This window comes from Cydia strobilella, chromosome 11 (genome assembly GCF_947568885.1).
Source record: "Cydia strobilella chromosome 11, ilCydStro3.1, whole genome shotgun sequence".
NCBI classification, from domain to species: domain Eukaryota; kingdom Metazoa; phylum Arthropoda; class Insecta; order Lepidoptera; family Tortricidae; genus Cydia; species Cydia strobilella.
The window spans coordinates 397,085-419,924 of record NC_086051.1 but is presented as its reverse complement, the minus strand read 5'-3'; the positions used below and the strand labels follow the sequence as shown (position 1 = coordinate 419,924).

At 44.5% G+C, this 22,840-nt stretch overlaps 1 protein-coding gene across 1 annotated transcript in view; it reads right to left on the bottom strand.

The window, feature by feature from the left end:
- The window catches only part of LOC134745404 (serine/arginine repetitive matrix protein 2-like), a 61,307-nt gene that overhangs the window by 37,047 nt on the left and 1,420 nt on the right, over positions 1 to 22,840 (bottom strand). Inside the window, exons 3-15 of the mRNA XM_063679445.1 lie at positions 21,907 to 22,202; positions 21,085 to 21,476; positions 20,415 to 20,567; positions 18,961 to 19,096; positions 18,320 to 18,436; positions 17,751 to 17,918; positions 16,150 to 16,337; positions 7,762 to 7,887; positions 4,808 to 4,899; positions 3,583 to 3,686; positions 2,478 to 2,631; positions 1,558 to 1,677; positions 631 to 789 (exon numbers count right to left, since the gene is read on the bottom strand). Coding sequence (XP_063535515.1) covers positions 631 to 789; positions 1,558 to 1,677; positions 2,478 to 2,631; positions 3,583 to 3,686; positions 4,808 to 4,899; positions 7,762 to 7,887; positions 16,150 to 16,337; positions 17,751 to 17,918; positions 18,320 to 18,436; positions 18,961 to 19,096; positions 20,415 to 20,567; positions 21,085 to 21,476; positions 21,907 to 22,202 — 2,205 coding nt within the window. The remainder of the gene's footprint in view (positions 1 to 630; positions 790 to 1,557; positions 1,678 to 2,477; positions 2,632 to 3,582; positions 3,687 to 4,807; positions 4,900 to 7,761; positions 7,888 to 16,149; positions 16,338 to 17,750; positions 17,919 to 18,319; positions 18,437 to 18,960; positions 19,097 to 20,414; positions 20,568 to 21,084; positions 21,477 to 21,906; positions 22,203 to 22,840) is intronic.

The following is a 22,840-nucleotide window of genomic DNA, read 5'->3' as shown; positions in this document are numbered from 1 at the left end:
CTGAGGAAAAATTACAAAGTGCAAAAATACCCACATACTAAAATAATGAACAATCATAGACTACAAACTTTAAGGCTGGTTGTACATGCAAAATCGGTTCATAAGGCTAGTTATACACTATAATTATTTTTCAAGTAAAGATATATATATATATATATATATATACGCGATAAAAACTATGCCGGCTCCAACCCTACACCACGGACCCGAGAAGATTTAATTCCCTCCTAAATTGTAGGAGGGTATCCCAATATGGGACCGGCAACAAACTCGGAAGGGAGTTTGAGGGAGGGAACCGTTTTCATAGTTTTATTTCATGAGTAACTATCGCGGTAACCGAAGACAATATTATTGAGATATATTGTTTCTCACGTACATTATGATTTCAAAAAGATATAGGGAAAAGTGCGTCATAATGCGATATTCTACGAACAGATCTCTACACGAGATTTAGTGTACCTATTTAGTTTAAGATTATTTTAGTGTTTGGCGAACATTAGATTAAGGTGCTTATAATGTTATAATTTTTGTTAAATTTTCAATAAAAAAAAAAAATATATAGCTTCAATTTGAAATCAACCTTATTGACAAGCGACAATGAGGTTGAAAATGTCACAAATAATATCTTACCTGACTTCATAAACCATAGAGTAATCAACTAGCAGATATAGCACTAGCGAGTGCTTGTGTTCTTCAGCAATATCGGGCAGTAGATACAATCTTAGGAGAGAGTAAAGGGACGGCGGTGGATACAGGCCGTTGGTCTCGCTGCCACCTTTCAGCCACATTCTAAACAAAGAGGAATTTATAAATGGTATTATCCGCAAAATTATACAGGATGACCTTAGCCATTGGACAAATCCTGAAATCCCACGTAGGGTTACTTCTCAGGAATGCTCTAACGTTAATATTTTTTTAATTAGAACAAAAGATAAAAAAAAAATTTTTCAAACAAAAATTAATTGCAATGATTGACAACACGAAGAAAGATACTGTATTAATCATTAGCTAGCCATACACGCACGGATTTGCCCGTCGGATCTGCCTGAAAGATGTGTCTCTCGGACACATCCGTCAATGTGTCGCGAGAAATGGACACAGATTTGTCCGCCGGATGCCCGTCCGCTGCCCATCTGTGTCTATTTCTCGCCACACATTGACGGATGTGTCGCCAGACACATCTTTCAGGCAGATCCGACGGGCAAAACCGTGCGTATATGGCTAGCTATTGGCAGTGTTTGTTCGAAAATGTGCGGCAATGATGACATTTGTCAAAAGTCAGAATCTTATTAATGTCATAAATAAAAAGGATAATCAATAAGGTCGAGGAAGGTTTCATACTATTTATTACCTAAGGAGCTATTAACACATACAGGCTGCTCCAAAGTAAAAAATCGTAATTTAATAATTTCTTCGTAACCGCTACACTGGTTGTTATGATACTTTGTATACTGATTCTAAATACCGTAATGCATATGTACATTTCGGCTTTGTCCACTGGCTAAGGACACTCTGTATAATCAGTCAGTATTTATGTATAAAAAAAACACAACTCACTGCTGTATCCTTTCGCCACCAAACTCGTGCTCAATCAGCTGGTCGATGTAGAGTAACGAGCAAGATTTGCTCGACTCCTCATCGGATAGTCCACTTTGTAAGCGTTGCAGTTTCATTCGCCTGCAACAAAGTTTAAACTCATTTAGATTCCCGTAGATTTTAATTTTCATCATCATCATCATGTCAGCCGATAGACGTCCACTGCTGGACATAGGCCTCCCCCAAGGCTCGCCACTCCGACCGATCCTGTGCCGCTCGCAACCACCGAATTCCCGCGACCTTCACCAGGTCGTCGCTCCATCTCGTTGGAGGCCTACCGGCAGTTCGTCTTCCGGTACGCGGACGCCACTCCAGACCCTTCCGGCCCCACCGGCCATCAGTTTTAATTTTAATTTTAAATATAATATAATAAATAAAACATCTATTTAAAATTGGTACGAGTACCTCAGTTTTAAAAATGAGGTAGTACAGCGTCCAACATCAAATTATCCGCACCCCCAAAAACCTCAAAATCGACTACCATGACGATTTTTACAATCTTGGATTCTTGTATGTAAACAATTATGTTGTCTTAATAAGCGTGTTACTTTTTTGTGTAAATCTCGTTTAACTCCGCACCCCGAAAACCTTAAAATCGACTACCACGACAATTTTCACAAACAAGTGTATTTTGCGTATTTGTATTTAAAAACCGGCCAAGTGCGAGTCGGACTCGCGCACCGAGGGTTCCGTACTTTTTTAGTATTTGTCGTTATAGCGGCAACAGAAATACATCATCTGTGAAAATTTCAACTGTCTAGCTATAACGATTGATGAGATACAGCCTGGTGACAGACAGACGGACAGAGGAGTCTTAGTAACAGGGTCCCGTTTTCACCCTTTGGGTACGGAACCCTAAAAATGGTAATAATTAGTGTTACCTTTTTGTGTATATTTCATTCAGCTGCCGTGCTGGATACGGAAGTTCCTGGTGTCTCTCGGGCAACAGTCCTACTCGGAGAAACCATTGCACCACTTGGAAGTAAAGTGACACAGTGCCTACTCCTTTGTATTTCTCTTCGATCTCGCTCAGAGCTGAAACAAATATTGTGATTACAAAAAATAACAGAAAACTAAGGCAATGTTGGTGCAAATTATTACGCAGCAGTTTTGACAGTTGAAAATCTTTAAACCAAGCTCGTATTTCTGAGAAGGTTGTGTTTTTTATAGTTGATTGTTAACCAAGGGATGAAAGGCACATAACCCTGCCGAGGTATTTTGGCGCTCGAACGCAGTGAGAGCGCCAATAGTACGAGGCTGAAATGATGCCTTTCACCCTAGTTAAACACTCTACTTTTCATTTCGAATACGAGGAAAGTAAAATGCGAATGTTTTTTTACAGTACATATGGTGCTACTTTTCCGCACTAGTGCGTAAATTAGCACATTTCGTAACTATGTCAAAAATTTAAACTGCCGTATGTACTGTAAAACGTTGTACGATACACGTGCGAATAGGTAATTCGCAACTCGTGTCGATTTAAAACACTCCCTTCGGTCGTGTTTTAATTTATCGCCACTCGTTTCGAATTTCCTCTTTTTCGCACTTGTATCGTAAATAACTATTAAAAACATGTCTAAGTATAAATTTTTGAAGTATTTCTTGAGGGTACTTTCAATTAACAATTTAGGCAAAAGTATCGTTATTTATGGAATGGGGAGTCAAATATTAGAATAGAAATTGTATAACAAATTCATTTAAACTCAAAATTTAATTGCTTATCTTAAACAAATTAAAAAAAATCATACTTCGAACGCAAAATGCTCTAGTGTAGACACGTTTCATTTTCTGCACAACTTTTAGAACAACAATGACCCTCTCTCAGAGCATGAGAAATGAAAAAATATAAAACGCGTCGTAGTGTCTTTGAAAGTTTTTGTCATTTAAAATAGTTATCAGTTTTCGGTTTTCTTCAGAGTGGTTGGGCGAAAACTTACTTATACCAATAGTAGAAGGCATAAGAAATAAATTAGTAGGAATAGTTACCATCGGGAACTATGAGGTTGCAGCATTTAGTGAGGATGGCGTCCAGTAAGCCCGTCAACTGCGTCAACTGTTGAACGCAGTGCTCCAAACATCGCACTACATTCCTGTCACAAATATAACATTTTAGGTATTTTTACGATCTGTTGTATATCAGTCGACCACAGGGCGCAACAGAGATATGTACGTACAATTCGTACAAATAGACTTAACATGAGCCACCTATAAAAGTTTGTCATTGAAATGGATGACTTGTGTTTATCACAGAAACTTTAAAAATAAAAATTGACAATATACTGATTTAAACTAACCCGATTTTAAATCATAATTTTAAAACTAACACGAGACTTAATCGCGTACAAATCTACGTTTATTTATGGCCTGACGTTTCGAACGTGACGTTACGTTCGTGGTCACAGGCGAGGAATTGTATCGACATCTTCTTGCCGCGCGGGTTTTGCGAACTACCAGCACTTGATCTTGACCACGAACGTAACGTCACGTTCGAAACGTTAGGCCATAAATAAACGTAAGTTTGTACGCGATTGTCCCGTGTTAGTTTTAAAATTAAAAATTGAATTTTTTTTGATGGATCCCTTTTCTTTAATCACAAATGGTGTAAAGAGAAAAATTAAATAAATTACGATTAATCCTTTGACCGCCACAGACGGCTGTATTGTAGGAATAAGTCATCGGAAAGTATTGCCAGGGACGCCAACGACGGCCACAGCCGTCAGCTTCGCTAATGCAATAGAGACTTACGCGCGACTCCGCAAAGTTCGATTTCGCTTAAATAATCGCGATCGCCTGGCGTCCGGGGCACGGCATATTCCTTCGCCGTCTAACGTTCAAAGGGTTAACACAAACCACAAAATAGCTATAAAAAATAAAATTTTAAAATTAATTAATTTTTGTCTGTCTGTGTGTTACCTCTTCACGCTTAAACCGCTGAACCAATTTAGTAGAAATTTGACATAGAGATAGTTTGAGTCCCGGAGAAGGACATAGGATAGTTTTTATCCCGAAAATCATCCCCTAAGAAAGTGAAAAGCGGGGTGGAATTGAGATGATTAATGAAGTGCCTGCTAATATGTGTGCATAATATGCTCAAATTGAATAATTGCTATGAGAATTTTTCCAGGCGGTATACTTACTCTAGCTGCTGTTACTAAGTCCACGCAGACGAAGTCGCGAGCAAAAGCTGGTAAATGTACAAAAGTGTAATCACCTGTCGGGTAAAGATGAGGAGGAGAACAGCGGAGCGGTGAGTTCTTTTGCGTTCTCTTTCAGTTGTAAGGCGCGAAGCCAGCACCACTCCACCTACACACACACACACATACAACGCAAGCATTAACATGAGCGTAAGGCTATCTTCACATCGGATGCCGACAATGGACGCCTCTGCGGTGTGAGAGCGAGACATTCCTGAATACGTGCATAACGCTAGATCGGTCAAATGCTACGAGCTGCTGCTGCTGTTATTATAAATAACCTAAAATTAAGTGGAATAAAGTTAGAATTGAGAAGACTCATGACTCTGCAGCGCTAATCCTTTTCCAGTCCAATACACCCACACAGTGTTCCCAAAACATCCAAACATATTCCAATTAATTCAGCTTTGAAGATTCATTTGAAGTCGACACATTTCCTGAAAGTCCAATCTAATTTGCACCTTATATCGGATTAGTAAGGTTGAAATTCTACTGGCGCGTATGTGTAATCGTAGGTACTTTGCCTGGAAAACGGTTAAATCGGTGACAGTTTCTAACAGTAAAGTGTATCCCACCAAAAACATTTTCTAACTCTACAAGCCCTAACTTCACAAACTACACCTTAGTCAAAATATGTAGCTTGGCCGAACTAATAAATTGGACAGCTGTTTTCCATAGTTTTCTGCTAATAGTATCTTGTGGGAATCTGAATGGAAAGTATAACAAATGCCTACCTTTGTAAAATGCCTTTTTTTTTGTAAAATGGCAATAACAAAGTTTGATTATTAACTTGAAATAACTAGGTGGTTTTTTATAGCTCTATCCCATGAAAGAGAAAAAGAAAATACAAACCTGTAATAAGGAATTTATTACAATATAGAATAGTACATTTTGATGCTAGTGCGGAAAGTATGTCATTACTTCACGAGTACCAAGAATGACATTTCTGCATGTGTATCGAACGACGGTTTTTAATACAGTTGCGAAAAAATAAGAAAAACAACAAGTAAGAAATTCGAAACTTTTATATTATTAATTCTTTGACATCATTGACATTGACATTATGAAGAGGTGTTTTTTTTAGCTTTTATTCGACTAGAATCGATTTTGTTATTATTATTGAACCCACTTCAATGAAAGTATTTTTTTCAAATGCATGTTCTATAAGACAGAAACAATTGTAAATATAAAACATTGTACTATTATTACCTAAATATCGTTATTTACGATTATTTGTGTATCGTATATTCATAAAAACAATATTGAATGTTGCCTTTGAAAACTTAAAACATTCTTGCAGTGAGAAAAAACGCCTCTTCTTTGACAGGCGTTCCGTTCCATTTAGACAACTTATTAAGAACGGGTTTTCAACATTAAAAAATAAACGTATAATAATACTTATAATGATGAAGAGGCAAGTAATAAAATATGAAATATGCATATTTTTCGTATTCTTACTTTAACAGTAGGTTTTTATATTGATTACGACGTTTAAAGGAAATTAATATTAACTCTCATCAAAAGTAGTCATGAATTGGAACAATGAATTAAAAAAATTGGAAAAGTAAAAAGCACTAGTTCGCGAAAACCAACTTTCCGCACGCTAAACAGCCACGAAAAGTAGCACTTTTTGAGCAACTGTATTAAAAAATATATAAATTAAACATAAGTTAATAAAATAGTCTACTTCATTAGGCATAACGTCATCCCTATTATTCTTGTAATCTAAAAAGCCGTATGTTGCTATGAAAGTCGTATTCAGTTTAGCTTAGCACGGTAGTATTGAAAAAATGTCGTCATATTTATTCCAAAATTTACTGAAGTTATCTGTTTACTTACACGTGAAAAGTGATTCCACTGTCCTTGATATGAGCAATAGTAGATTGTGTTACAAGGGAGCAAAATTATATATTTACGGCGAGGGCGTACAATTGAATCCTAAACGAAGCCAAGGATTCTATAATAGAATCCCGAGGGTAGCGAGGGATACTAAAGTAGAATCCTGAGCGTAGTGAGGGATTCAAGTGTGTACGCCCAAGATGGAAATAATTTTGCTGCCATGTGACACATATTACTTTTCACATCACCTATGAGGTAATTATAATATTTAAAAATATTATTTAAGCTAAAAAAAATGTAAAAATAGTGTCCTAGAACAGAAAAGTGTTACTTTGATCCCTCCTAGCAGGGAAGAAAAGTGCCACTTTGATCCCTCCTAGCAGGGAAGAAAAAGCCCCTTATCGAATTGGTGATGTGAAAAATAACTTCTGAGCCACTTCACGACACATGAAGACATTTTTAATTATAAAAAAAACGTTATTTTTATAAACCGATTTAGGCATCCGTCACTGACTGTCATCTCGGTCAAACTGAGGTTGCCAATTGGGTAGTTTGTAAGTTTACGTTGGACTATAATTAGATCCATCCATGAATTAATTTTTATTTTTGGATTCATAATTTATATCGTTGGAACACCGGAAATGATAAAAATACTTTTGTAAACCTTAACATTATTTTATTAAAAAATATTTAAAATGTTGAAAATTTTTGAGCGGTTGAAACGCTCATAATTTTTGGCGCGAATTCGACAGAGCGTGATGACGTCACACGTTGGGCGGCCCAACTGACGTTTGCTACTAATGACACTAATCTGTCGAACGCGTGACGTCACGTGGCGTTTCGAGCGTTTCGCTCACTAGCTTTTCGCGGGCAAATTTTTGTACTTTTTATTTATAATTTTAAGTAATTAAATGGTAATTTAAAAACGGAAATGCATTTGTAACATGATATAACGGTAACAAACATCCGAATAAAACATATTTCGTTCAAATATAAACTTCATGCATGAGGCTAATTGAGCGGACCCTAATTACCCTCTCCTTTGTATTATGGTAAGTTTAAACATGTATTTCCTAAACCTAAATCTAAACCTTATTACGAAGACACAAGACACCAAGCCACTAGTACTTACCAGGAAGGGGAGAGTACAGCCGACCCCATGATGGCTGCCCGTGGCCCAGTCATGGGCGCAACGTTTCAGAAATCGTGTCAGACGAGCTTCCAGCGCCACTGATAATAGGAATCTGCGTTGCTCCTCCTGTAATATAAACATACGTTTATTTATCAAAGAAAAATGGCAATAACATAACACTTTAAACGCCTAGTCGTCTTTCATTTGCATAATAAGTAAATAAAAAACCGGCCAAGTGCGAGTCGGACTCGCGTTCCAAGGGTTCCGTACATTACACAATTTTTAACAATGTATTTTTTTTATGTGAAACGTGAGTTTTTACAAACCCGTAGGGTCGGATCAAAAACTAAGTAATTAAGCCCGACTCACGCTTGACTGCACATTTCTAATAGGTTTTCCTGTCATGGTAAAGAACTATTTTATGTATTTTTTTCAAAATTTTTGACTTGGTAGTTTGGGAGATAAAGGGGGGGGGGGGGTTGGCCATTTTAAGCCTATTTTCTTGAATAACTTCTAAACTATTTATTTTAAAATTACAAAAAAAAAATATTTTGCAATTCTAAGAATGAGCTCTTTTATTTGATATGTAACACGATAGACTGAAAAACTTTATTTTTTAATTTTCCCATTTACCCCCCCAAAACTGGCCCCCATATTGAAAATTAATTTGTTTACGTTACATGTCCGTCTTTGGGTTACAAACTTACATATGTGTACCAAATTTCAACTTAATTGGTCCAGTCGTTTTGGAGAAAATGGGCTGTGACAGACGGACAGACAGACAGACGTACGAGTGATCCTATAAGGATTCCGTTTTTTTCCTTTTGAGGTACGGAACCCTAAAAATGAATAAAAAACATGTACACCAGAATTGTAAAATTATTATACAGAATGGAGAGCGGTGGGGCCGGTCTCGTCGACGGACGCGATGATCTGTCGCTGTATACCGGCCGTGTTTAGTTTAGTTTAGACCATAGAGTAACTTATACTAGAGCGGTACTGTCATAGTAAATTTTGTAACCCCAGTAAATTCACTGCCATCTGTCTACACATTTTAAAACTAAAAATGGAGATTTATAAAAATACGATACAATGTATTTAAATATAGATAAATTATTTTTTTTATTTGCATTAATTATTTTTATGATTTTGACCCATGTTCTTTCACTGATATGCGTTAAAATTGTTAAATAACAAACGAAACCGTCAACGCCATCTATACGACTGTAGGCCAAAACTAGTAGCGCCCTCTGAACGAGAATCAAATTTTCTCGATTTTCGAGGCACGTTTTTTCCTTAGACTGTATCCATCTATTACGGAGTTATATCTATCTTTGATAAATATTGAAGATAAGTATAGTATAAAATTACAAATTCCAATTACAAATACCAACATAATTACAAAATTATTAGAATAAAAATTCACATGTACACATCCAATTTAATAAAAATAATTTGTGTTGGGAGTTGGGAGACACCGCTCTTCCTAGGTTTATCAGTATTAATTTTTTTTTTACTATATGATTGCGCAATAACATTACTTCCTGTTGTTACACATTTCCATCCATCTATTACGGAGTTATATCTATCTTCGGTTTAGACAGATCTGTTTATATTCTCACCGCACTGGGGTTGGTCAACAAGCCGTCCATATACAACGGCGTCAGACCCGCCGCCACGCACGCGTGGTAGAGCCGCGGCGGGTTCAGGAGCGCGGTGGGGCCGGTCAAGTCGACGGACGCGATCATCTGTCGCTGTATACCGGCCGTGTTTAGTACGCAGGCGTCTGACGTGTTTAGGCAGATCTGTTTATATTCTCACCGCACTGGGGTTGGTCAACAAGCCGTCCATATACAACGGCGTCAGACCCGCCGCCACGCACGCGTGGTAGAGCCGCGGCGGGTTCAGGAGCGCGGTGGGGCCGGTCAAGTCGACGGACGCGATCATCTGTCGCTGTATACCGGCCGTGTTTAGTACGCAGGCGTCTGACGTGTTTAGGCAGATCTGTTTATATTCTCACCGCACTGGGGTTGGTCAACAAGCCGTCCATATACAACGGCGTCAGACCCGCCGCCACGCACGCGTGGTAGAGCCGCGGCGGGTTCAGGAGCGCGGTGGGGCCGGTCAAGTCGACGGACGCGATCATCTGTCGCTGTATACCGGCCGTGTTTAGTACGCAGGCGTCTGACGTGTTTAGGCAGATCTGTTTATATTCTCACCGCACTGGGGTTGGTCAACAAGCCGTCCATATACAACGGCGTCAGACCCGCCGCCACGCACGCGTGGTAGAGCCGCGGCGGGTTCAGGAGCGCGGTGGGGCCGGTCAAGTCGACGGACGCGATCATCTGTCGCTGTATACCGGCCGTGTTTAGTACGCAGGCGTCTGACGTGTTTAGGCAGATCTGTTTATATTCTCACCGCACTGGGGTTGGTCAACAAGCCGTCCATATACAACGGCGTCAGACCCGCCGCCACGCACGCGTGGTAGAGCCGCGGCGGGTTCAGGAGCGCGGTGGGGCCGGTCAAGTCGACGGACGCGATCATCTGTCGCTGTATACCGGCCGTGTTTAGTACGCAGGCGTCTGACGTGTTTAGGCAGATCTGTTTATATTCTCACCGCACTGGGGTTGGTCAACAAGCCGTCCATATACAACGGCGTCAGACCCGCCGCCACGCACGCGTGGTAGAGCCGCGGCGGGTTCAGGAGCGCGGTGGGGCCGGTCAAGTCGACGGACGCGATCATCTGTCGCTGTATACCGGCCGTGTTTAGTACGCAGGCGTCTGACGTGTTTAGGCAGATCTGTTTATATTCTCACCGCACTGGGGTTGGTCAACAAGCCGTCCATATACAACGGCGTCAGACCCGCCGCCACGCACGCGTGGTAGAGCCGCGGCGGGTTCAGGAGCGCGGTGGGGCCGGTCAAGTCGACGGACGCGATCATCTGTCGCTGTATACCGGCCGTGTTTAGTACGCAGGCGTCTGACGTGTTTAGGCAGATCTGTTTATATTCTCACCGCACTGGGGTTGGTCAACAAGCCGTCCATATACAACGGCGTCAGACCCGCCGCCACGCACGCGTGGTAGAGCCGCGGCGGGTTCAGGAGCGCGGTGGGGCCGGTCAAGTCGACGGACGCGATCATCTGTCGCTGTATACCGGCCGTGTTTAGTACGCAGGCGTCTGACGTGTTTAGGCAGATCTGTTTATATTCTCACCGCACTGGGGTTGGTCAACAAGCCGTCCATATACAACGGCGTCAGACCCGCCGCCACGCACGCGTGGTAGAGCCGCGGCGGGTTCAGGAGCGCGGTGGGGCCGGTCAAGTCGACGGACGCGATCATCTGTCGCTGTATACCGGCCGTGTTTAGTACGCAGGCGTCTGACGTGTTTAGGCAGATCTGTTTATATTCTCACCGCACTGGGGTTGGTCAACAAGCCGTCCATATACAACGGCGTCAGACCCGCCGCCACGCACGCGTGGTAGAGCCGCGGCGGGTTCAGGAGCGCGGTGGGGCCGGTCAAGTCGACGGACGCGATCATCTGTCGCTGTATACCGGCCGTGTTTAGTACGCAGGCGTCTGACGTGTTTAGGCAGATCTGTTTATATTCTCACCGCACTGGGGTTGGTCAACAAGCCGTCCATATACAACGGCGTCAGACCCGCCGCCACGCACGCGTGGTAGAGCCGCGGCGGGTTCAGGAGCGCGGTGGGGCCGGTCAAGTCGACGGACGCGATCATCTGTCGCTGTATACCGGCCGTGTTTAGTACGCAGGCGTCTGACGTGTTTAGGCAGATCTGTTTATATTCTCACCGCACTGGGGTTGGTCAACAAGCCGTCCATATACAACGGCGTCAGACCCGCCGCCACGCACGCGTGGTAGAGCCGCGGCGGGTTCAGGAGCGCGGTGGGGCCGGTCAAGTCGACGGACGCGATCATCTGTCGCTGTATACCGGCCGTGTTTAGTACGCAGGCGTCTGACGTGTTTAGGCAGATCTGTTTATATTCTCACCGCACTGGGGTTGGTCAACAAGCCGTCCATATACAACGGCGTCAGACCCGCCGCCACGCACGCGTGGTAGAGCCGCGGCGGGTTCAGGAGCGCGGTGGGGCCGGTCAAGTCGACGGACGCGATCATCTGTCGCTGTATACCGGCCGTGTTTAGTACGCAGGCGTCTGACGTGTTTAGGCAGATCTGTTTATATTCTCACCGCACTGGGGTTGGTCAACAAGCCGTCCATATACAACGGCGTCAGACCCGCCGCCACGCACGCGTGGTAGAGCCGCGGCGGGTTCAGGAGCGCGGTGGGGCCGGTCAAGTCGACGGACGCGATCATCTGTCGCTGTATACCGGCCGTGTTTAGTACGCAGGCGTCTGACGTGTTTAGGCAGATCTGTTTATATTCTCACCGCACTGGGGTTGGTCAACAAGCCGTCCATATACAACGGCGTCAGACCCGCCGCCACGCACGCGTGGTAGAGCCGCGGCGGGTTCAGGAGCGCGGTGGGGCCGGTCAAGTCGACGGACGCGATCATCTGTCGCTGTATACCGGCCGTGTTTAGTACGCAGGCGTCTGACGTGTTTAGGCAGATCTGTTTATATTCTCACCGCACTGGGGTTGGTCAACAAGCCGTCCATATACAACGGCGTCAGACCCGCCGCCACGCACGCGTGGTAGAGCCGCGGCGGGTTCAGGAGCGCGGTGGGGCCGGTCAAGTCGACGGACGCGATCATCTGTCGCTGTATACCGGCCGTGTTTAGTACGCAGGCGTCTGACGTGTTTAGGCAGATCTGTTTATATTCTCACCGCACTGGGGTTGGTCAACAAGCCGTCCATATACAACGGCGTCAGACCCGCCGCCACGCACGCGTGGTAGAGCCGCGGCGGGTTCAGGAGCGCGGTGGGGCCGGTCAAGTCGACGGACGCGATCATCTGTCGCTGTATACCGGCCGTGTTTAGTACGCAGGCGTCTGACGTGTTTAGGCAGATCTGTTTATATTCTCACCGCACTGGGGTTGGTCAACAAGCCGTCCATATACAACGGCGTCAGACCCGCCGCCACGCACGCGTGGTAGAGCCGCGGCGGGTTCAGGAGCGCGGTGGGGCCGGTCAAGTCGACGGACGCGATCATCTGTCGCTGTATACCGGCCGTGTTTAGTACGCAGGCGTCTGACGTGTTTAGGCAGATCTGTTTATATTCTCACCGCACTGGGGTTGGTCAACAAGCCGTCCATATACAACGGCGTCAGACCCGCCGCCACGCACGCGTGGTAGAGCCGCGGCGGGTTCAGGAGCGCGGTGGGGCCGGTCAAGTCGACGGACGCGATCATCTGTCGCTGTATACCGGCCGTGTTTAGTACGCAGGCGTCTGACGTGTTTAGGCAGATCTGTTTATATTCTCACCGCACTGGGGTTGGTCAACAAGCCGTCCATATACAACGGCGTCAGACCCGCCGCCACGCACGCGTGGTAGAGCCGCGGCGGGTTCAGGAGCGCGGTGGGGCCGGTCAAGTCGACGGACGCGATCATCTGTCGCTGTATACCGGCCGTGTTTAGTACGCAGGCGTCTGACGTGTTTAGGCAGATCTGTTTATATTCTCACCGCACTGGGGTTGGTCAACAAGCCGTCCATATACAACGGCGTCAGACCCGCCGCCACGCACGCGTGGTAGAGCCGCGGCGGGTTCAGGAGCGCGGTGGGGCCGGTCAAGTCGACGGACGCGATCATCTGTCGCTGTATACCGGCCGTGTTTAGTACGCAGGCGTCTGACGTGTTTAGGCAGATCTGTTTATATTCTCACCGCACTGGGGTTGGTCAACAAGCCGTCCATATACAACGGCGTCAGACCCGCCGCCACGCACGCGTGGTAGAGCCGCGGCGGGTTCAGGAGCGCGGTGGGGCCGGTCAAGTCGACGGACGCGATCATCTGTCGCTGTATACCGGCCGTGTTTAGTACGCAGGCGTCTGACGTGTTTAGGCAGATCTGTTTATATTCTCACCGCACTGGGGTTGGTCAACAAGCCGTCCATATACAACGGCGTCAGACCCGCCGCCACGCACGCGTGGTAGAGCCGCGGCGGGTTCAGGAGCGCGGTGGGGCCGGTCAAGTCGACGGACGCGATCATCTGTCGCTGTATACCGGCCGTGTTTAGTACGCAGGCGTCTGACGTGTTTAGGCAGATCTGTTTATATTCTCACCGCACTGGGGTTGGTCAACAAGCCGTCCATATACAACGGCGTCAGACCCGCCGCCACGCACGCGTGGTAGAGCCGCGGCGGGTTCAGGAGCGCGGTGGGGCCGGTCAAGTCGACGGACGCGATCATCTGTCGCTGTATACCGGCCGTGTTTAGTACGCAGGCGTCTGACGTGTTTAGGCAGATCTGTTTATATTCTCACCGCACTGGGGTTGGTCAACAAGCCGTCCATATACAACGGCGTCAGACCCGCCGCCACGCACGCGTGGTAGAGCCGCGGCGGGTTCAGGAGCGCGGTGGGGCCGGTCAAGTCGACGGACGCGATCATCTGTCGCTGTATACCGGCCGTGTTTAGTACGCAGGCGTCTGACGTGTTTAGGCAGATCTGTTTATATTCTCACCGCACTGGGGTTGGTCAACAAGCCGTCCATATACAACGGCGTCAGACCCGCCGCCACGCACGCGTGGTAGAGCCGCGGCGGGTTCAGGAGCGCGGTGGGGCCGGTCAAGTCGACGGACGCGATCATCTGTCGCTGTATACCGGCCGTGTTTAGTACGCAGGCGTCTGACGTGTTTAGGCAGATCTGTTTATATTCTCACCGCACTGGGGTTGGTCAACAAGCCGTCCATATACAACGGCGTCAGACCCGCCGCCACGCACGCGTGGTAGAGCCGCGGCGGGTTCAGGAGCGCGGTGGGGCCGGTCAAGTCGACGGACGCGATCATCTGTCGCTGTATACCGGCCGTGTTTAGTACGCAGGCGTCTGACGTGTTTAGGCAGATCTGTTTATATTCTCACCGCACTGGGGTTGGTCAACAAGCCGTCCATATACAACGGCGTCAGACCCGCCGCCACGCACGCGTGGTAGAGCCGCGGCGGGTTCAGGAGCGCGGTGGGGCCGGTCAAGTCGACGGACGCGATCATCTGTCGCTGTATACCGGCCGTGTTTAGTACGCAGGCGTCTGACGTGTTTAGGCAGATCTGTTTATATTCTCACCGCACTGGGGTTGGTCAACAAGCCGTCCATATACAACGGCGTCAGACCCGCCGCCACGCACGCGTGGTAGAGCCGCGGCGGGTTCAGGAGCGCGGTGGGGCCGGTCAAGTCGACGGACGCGATCATCTGTCGCTGTATACCGGCCGTGTTTAGTACGCAGGCGTCTGACGTGTTTAGGCAGATCTGTTTATATTCTCACCGCACTGGGGTTGGTCAACAAGCCGTCCATATACAACGGCGTCAGACCCGCCGCCACGCACGCGTGGTAGAGCCGCGGCGGGTTCAGGAGCGCGGTGGGGCCGGTCAAGTCGACGGACGCGATCATCTGTCGCTGTATACCGGCCGTGTTTAGTACGCAGGCGTCTGACGTGTTTAGACAGATCTGTTTATATTCTCACCGCACTGGGGTTGGTCAACAAGCCGTCCATATACAACGGCGTCAGACCCGCCGCCACGCACGCGTGGTAGAGCCGCGGCGGGTTCAGGAGCGCGGTGGGGCCGGTCAAGTCGACGGACGCGATCATCTGTCGCTGTATACCGGCCGTGTTTAGTACGCAGGCGTCTGACGTGTTTAGGCAGATCTGTTTATATTCTCACCGCACTGGGGTTGGTCAACAAGCCGTCCATATACAACGGCGTCAGACCCGCCGCCACGCACGCGTGGTAGAGCCGCGGCGGGTTCAGGAGCGCGGTGGGGCCGGTCAAGTCGACGGACGCGATCATCTGTCGCTGTATACCGGCCGTGTTTAGTACGCAGGCGTCTGACGTGTTTAGGCAGATCTGTTTATATTCTCACCGCACTGGGGTTGGTCAACAAGCCGTCCATATACAACGGCGTCAGACCCGCCGCCACGCACGCGTGGTAGAGCCGCGGCGGGTTCAGGAGCGCGGTGGGGCCGGTCAAGTCGACGGACGCGATCATCTGTCGCTGTATACCGGCCGTGTTTAGTACGCAGGCGTCTGACGTGTTTAGGCAGATCTGTTTATATTCTCACCGCACTGGGGTTGGTCAACAAGCCGTCCATATACAACGGCGTCAGACCCGCCGCCACGCACGCGTGGTAGAGCCGCGGCGGGTTCAGGAGCGCGGTGGGGCCGGTCAAGTCGACGGACGCGATCATCTGTCGCTGTATACCGGCCGTGTTTAGTACGCAGGCGTCTGACGTGTTTAGGCAGATCTGTTTATATTCTCACCGCACTGGGGTTGGTCAACAAGCCGTCCATATACAACGGCGTCAGACCCGCCGCCACGCACGCGTGGTAGAGCCGCGGCGGGTTCAGGAGCGCGGTGGGGCCGGTCAAGTCGACGGACGCGATCATCTGTCGCTGTATACCGGCCGTGTTTAGTACGCAGGCGTCTGACGTGTTTAGACAGATGCAATCTGAAAGTTAACATTTTAAATTCATTTAAGATTGTTGTAATTAAGCAGAGACAGAGAGAAAATTGTAAAAACGGCCGCCATTTAGAACTTCTTCATTTTTGGTCTAATCATGATGAACATTGATATCTGCGAATACGAGAAGCTGCTTGATAGGAAGTCAAATTTGAAAAAAACTACTGCCATCTTGATTTTTTAATTTTTGCTCTAATCATGATGAAAAATGGTATCTTAATATGAATTCGTATTAAAAATTGTAAAAAATGGCCGCCATCTTAAATGTTTTCATTTTTGACCCGATCAAATGGATGTATGAAGACCTGAAAGGCCCTTTAAGGGGCTACCCGCGGGTAGCCCCTTAAACCGCGATTTTCATCGTTTTTTGACAAGTTTTGAATCGTATCTTCTACTTTTGCACTACAGATAGAATTATAAGACAAATTGCTATCGGTTCTTCAATCTTTAATCTCCATTTATATTTACCGGATTTTGAAAGAAATGAATACTTAGGTATAATTTTTTTTAAACATTGTCTAAAAAAACACTTTTTTTCGTATCTTGATTGCTGTGAAAGATCTTACATAAACGAAATCAACATTTTTGGGTTCGTCTTTGACGTCTCTCAAAACTGGTCAGAGGTTTTAATTTTAAACTTAATAACACAAAAGTTATGGCCAGTAAACCAGTTTTTTGGCCTCAAATTGTTCAACTTTGATGCCAAATATATAGAAGACAATGAACTTTGAAGTAAATATGGGATACTATATTGCTTAAAGCCTTTGCTGTTATTAATATGACAAGCTACAAAAAACATTAGAAAACTAAGGGATTCAGATCGAAGGTCATTGGGGCATGGGATCCCCTTAACATCAATTTTTAGCCGAAATTATATAAAACGGCAGCCATCTTGAATTTCCCCATTTTTTATTTAATCGCGTCGAAAATTAAATAGATGTCTATGAATCTACTTTATTATAGTTTATGGCGAACCGCGAGTTCTCAGTTCGAGGCGAACTACTAGTTTATTTAAACTTTATTGCACAAACAAAGAAAAATACACAAATGGCGGACTTAATACCAAAAGGCATTCTCTACCAGAAACCATCGGGTCAAACAGACGTAAGTGTAACATTCTTACTGTAATGTATGGAGTTGGGGTAGAAGTGTTCCTCGAGGCGCGTGGCGTGTGAGTATGGCGTCACGGAGCCGGGCTGCAGCCGGACGTCCAGGGTTCGAGTCCCGGCCGTGGTCAGTTGTCACATTGTTGGAACACTTACTGTAATGTATGGAGTTGGGGTAGAAGTGTTCCTCGAGGCGCGTGGCGTGTGAGTATGGCGTCACGGAGCCGGGCTGCAGCCGGACGTCCAGGGTTCGAGTCCCGGCCGTGGTCAGTTGTCACATTGTTGGAACACTTACTGTAATGTATGGAGTTGGGGTAGAAGTGTTCCTCGAGGCGCGTGGCGTGTGAGTATGGCGTCACGGAGCCGGGCTGCAGCCGGACGTCCAGGGTTCGAGTCCCGGCCGTGGTCAGTTGGCCGCACCATGATGCGCTCATGAAGGCATTGCTTTGTAGCCCGTATGTTGCTAATAAACATATTTACAATATAAATAAAGGTAGCAACAGGCGGTCTTATCGCTGTCCCAAATAGTAAAATAAATTTTAGATACATGTATAAATAATATAAATATACATACATACATACTTACATAATATACCGACCTCATGTCTTACGACCTAGAAAATAAGTATTTTTATGTAATAGGTAGTTTACTAATTTAGTTTTATAAGTATCTTGTAACTTACAATCTATGGATCTGCGGAATTAGATTTTTTTTTAATGATACACAGCGGAACAGAATGGGGAGACAAGTAATGATTTTTCAGTAAGTTTTTAAAGCTTTAAAGAGTATGTAGTGGAATGACTTTCACTAAGAATACATATCTGGCGCAGTCAGTAGGATCATTTTAATATAATTATACTCACAAGGCATCTGATCTTTGTACCATTGATCCAGATCGAACAACAGCATCCCATATTCCGTTGCAGAATTTACGTTTTCTCCCCAACACTCCCAGACTAGTTGGCAGATATTCAGCATGCCTATAAATATAATGTATAAATAAATAATACAATATACACCCCAGGCCAAAAGTATGGAAACAATGTTGTTTTCTTTATTATCTCATGTTTCTATCTTTGTTGTATATATTTGTAAACTTAGACTTACATTAGGCAAACCCAAAAGATTAAAAATACACGATTAATATCAAAACATCCTAAAATATTGTCAAAAAGCTAAAAAAATAAAGTAGAAAAAAGTTACATAACCTACCCTTTAATTACATGACAAAATGTTTAATTGGCAACTATCACAGCCAGAGTAATTTACTTTTAAAATGTTCCATTATTATTTTTACCAAATTGTCAATGAGTAGTATAAAATCCATCGCTTAAAATTAAAAGATCACACTTTTCTATTGAAATACAAGCTTGTTTCCATACTTTTGGCCTAGGGTGTAATGTGTGTACTCTGTTTGTTACTCATAGTACTGGTTGGTTACTTGGTTGTTCAATACTTAATTAAGGCTAAAAGTTTAATGTTAAAATGTCGTTATATTACTTACTATCTTCTCCCTCCTCCCCTAAGGTGGAGCTGACGGAGTATGCGTGGCACGACACGCACCGGCCCCCGACAAAATGTCCAGCATTCTCCATCACACTCAATTCCACTTGGAACCTGATAGTTGCCATCATGAAGTCCTGGTACACAAACAATTACTTATGGCCAGAACTGTGAAGGGTTTATTGGCGTGTGAAGTGTTAATATCAAGTTTAGGACATTAAAAAAACGCAAACACAAGTATAGAGGGGGTTAAAGACATTGACATTGGGGATTGTACAATACGATGCAGATAAACACACACCCAGCCACAAATAAGATGCAGATACCTGACCTTCGAAGCATCGTTTCAGAGTTGAAGTATGCAAAATATCTCAAAGCAAAGCATATATACTGATTTAAACTAACACGATTTTCTTTTTTTTTCTTTTTTTTTTTTATCTGGTTTTTATGGAGGCTTTGGACACTCTAGGTGAACATGTCAGCCTCATGGGTGCTATCATAGTTCTCTACTCAAGGGAGAGGTCAATAAAGTGGTAAACACTGATTGCTTTGTCCGATATAGGCTCTGCCAACCAACAATTGATCTGTCCATTGTGCATGGAGCCCCGACTACCAAAAATTCTTTTTCTCAAGTCCGAATTCCGGACGCATTCCAACAACACGTGAGACAAGTCATCAGTCTTCTGACAGTTTGGTGACGATTTAACACCCATCATGCACAGAAATTTGTTTGTAGGGATGTGTCCGGACTGGACTCGGAAAGCTGAGACTAACACTTTTCTAGAGAGGTTGGCAGAATCAAACCAGGGTATCCACAAGGGTCTATCTTGAATTGTTCTGTACCAGATTCCAACATCCCTTGATAAAGAACACGATTTTCACTCATAATTTTAAAACTAACACGGAACTTAATCGCGTACAAACTTACGTTTATTTATGGCCTGACGTTTCGAACGTGACGTTACGTTCGTGGTCACAGGCAGACTGGCGAGGAATTGTATCAACATCTTGCTGCGCGGGTTTTGCGAACTACCCGCACTTGATCTTGATTATTAACTTGTATGCTAGGGTTGTCGCTTTGCCTACACACAACACTCACGACAACCGATGGTATGTGGTGGGATGTTTTCCCCCTTACATTTACACGAACGTAACGTCACGTTCGAAACGTCAGGCCATAAATAAACGTAAGTTTGTTGTGTTAGTTTTAAAATTCAAAGCATCATCATCTTCCTCGCGTTGTCCCGGCATTTTGCCACGGCTCCATGGGAGCCTGGGGTCCGCTTGGCAACTAATCCCAAGAATTGGCATAGGCACTAGTTTTTACGAAAGAGACTGCCATCTGACCGTCCAACCCAGAGGGGAAACTAGGCCTTGTCGGGATTAGTCCGGTTTCCTTACGATGTTTTCCTTCACCGAAAAGCGACTGGCGACTGAAATTCAAAGCATATATACCTGATAAAGACACTTGGTGTCTGAAAGCATTCTCTTCCCCTGATAAGTGAGGGAATACATCACAGCCAGTGGAAATTCTTCCTCTTCAAACCTCTCCATTACAGAGAATACTGCCCAGAGGTAGCAGAAGGCTCTGGGGTCGTCACAGGGCTCCTGAAACACGATGACACATCAGCTTTGTTTTTATTTCGATTTTCAAAAAACCGATTTTAGGAACAAAAATTTTGTACCTGCAAAAGTACAAAAAAAGTTTTTTGCCAATAATCAACTTTGGCTTAATTATATAAGCTTTTCCTTGTTGGCACTCGCATGGATGCACGCGCTTTTACGAATAATCTTTACTTTGCGAATTTTTGTGATCTTATGTAAGTGTAATCACTTAAAAGCTAGAAAGGCATAGGTCTCACAGTAACCCTTACAAACACTTTCTGAGCAACCGAGTAGTAAGGGCTTGGGACAAACTCCCGGAAGACGTAGTTTCAGCACAAAATGTGAACCAGTTTAAAAATAAATTAGACAAGCATAACACTACATCTAATACTCGTTCATGATATATATCTTTATGATTACTGGATACAGGCCATATCAGTTGCCATAACTGCCTGCCTGCTTATTAAATAATACAATAATAATAATAACTATCAAGACTCCCGCCTCCAAGGCGCCTTACCTGAAACCCAAAACGCGTAACCGGCAAGCATTCCCGATTGACCTGCGACGCAAACTCCAACTCCAAACTCATCATATTCCAAATCTGGAACGCCCCAAAATTATACCCAACCGCCAAACTTGCCAACTGCGGCACGTACTGAAGAGACGATACTCTTATATGGTCCTGTTTAGCTTTCATTCGGATTGAACCGTCCGGGTTTCTAAACAGATACTGGCCATCTATAAGGGAGTTTTCGTTAAGGATTATAGCGAGATGGTCGTCGTTTTCTAAGGCCTGGTCTCTGTGTTGGTCTATTTGGGGGATAGAGTTGAAAGACAGAAACGCTAGGTTGGCTGGGTTGGACTCCATTCGGACTAGGTGCTCGTAGCCTTGCGATATGTCTTTTAATGCTGGAAAAGATTACATAATTAGTAAGTAAGTAATAAACGCTGTATGAAACAAGAATATGTTACAGCAGATGTAAGTAGATGATATAGAATTGAAAGTACATTAGTGCTTTGAAATAAAAATTATTTGTAGTTAGGTTAAAAAAATTATCAATATACAGATTTAACAAAGTCCCCCACCGCATCTGTCTGTCTGTATGTTCGTGATAAAGTCAGAAACTACTGAACGGATTTTTGTGCTGTTTTCACCTATCAACAGTGATTCATGAGGACGGTTTAAGTGCATTATTTTGTTAGGGTTTACCCATGCGAAGGGGCGGGTTACTTGTTGTAAATATTATTGTAAGAACCAATTTAGCTATCTCAGATAGTTTCCAAATTTTCCTTACTAACCTATTTCCATTTAAGACTATTGATATTTATACTAAATTACCTTGAATAAGACTGGCTCTGTTCAGATCAAAAGCAAAGATCTCTCCTCTCTTCGAGCCAGCCATGATAACTCCATCAAAGCATGTCAACGGCCCATCCGGTACTTCATCGCACACAGCAATCTCCGTAATCACAACATCCGTCTGGATGCACCGGAGGATCTGTGAGCCATTGACATGAAGTATGCAGATAAGGCCGGTGAGATCCTCGCATTCTAGGCAGATGATCAGCTGCTTGGAGTTTTCGGTTAGCGGTGTGGGTAGTTCTATTACACTGGTAATGGTGCAGTTGGTGTTGCTGAAATTGGTAATGAGTAAAAAATTTTAAAATAAAACTATGAAAACGGATTATATCGCGTATATTGAATTTATAATACATCCCGACGTTTCGAACCCTTTACAGCATTCGTGGTCAACGGGTGACTGAGGAAAAATTACAAAGTGCAAAAATACCTACATACTAAAATAATGAACAATCATAGACTATAAACTTTAAGGCTGGTTGTACATGCAAAATCGGCTCATAAGGCTAGTTATACACTACAATTATTTTCAAGTAAAGATATATATATATACGCGATAAAAACTACGCCGGCTCCAACCCTACACCACGGACCCGAGAAGATTTAATTCCCTCCTAAATTCATAGTTTTATTTCATGAGTAACTATCGCGGTAACCGAAGACAATATTAAAAAAAATTAAGTTAAATATTGTATTTTATTTTTTTGTTAATAGGTTATCAATTCATCATTTACCATGTATTTATGTATTTGTTTCTATTGAAGATAGTATAGGTGTCATAATTTAAGAAACAAATTGAATGAATGAAATTATACAAACAGATAAAAAGCAATAACATAAGAATCCAAAATTTAAAATGGTGCAGTCAGTCGCAAATAGTGGTGTAGTCGTATGGTGTAATTCTAAGCTGCAT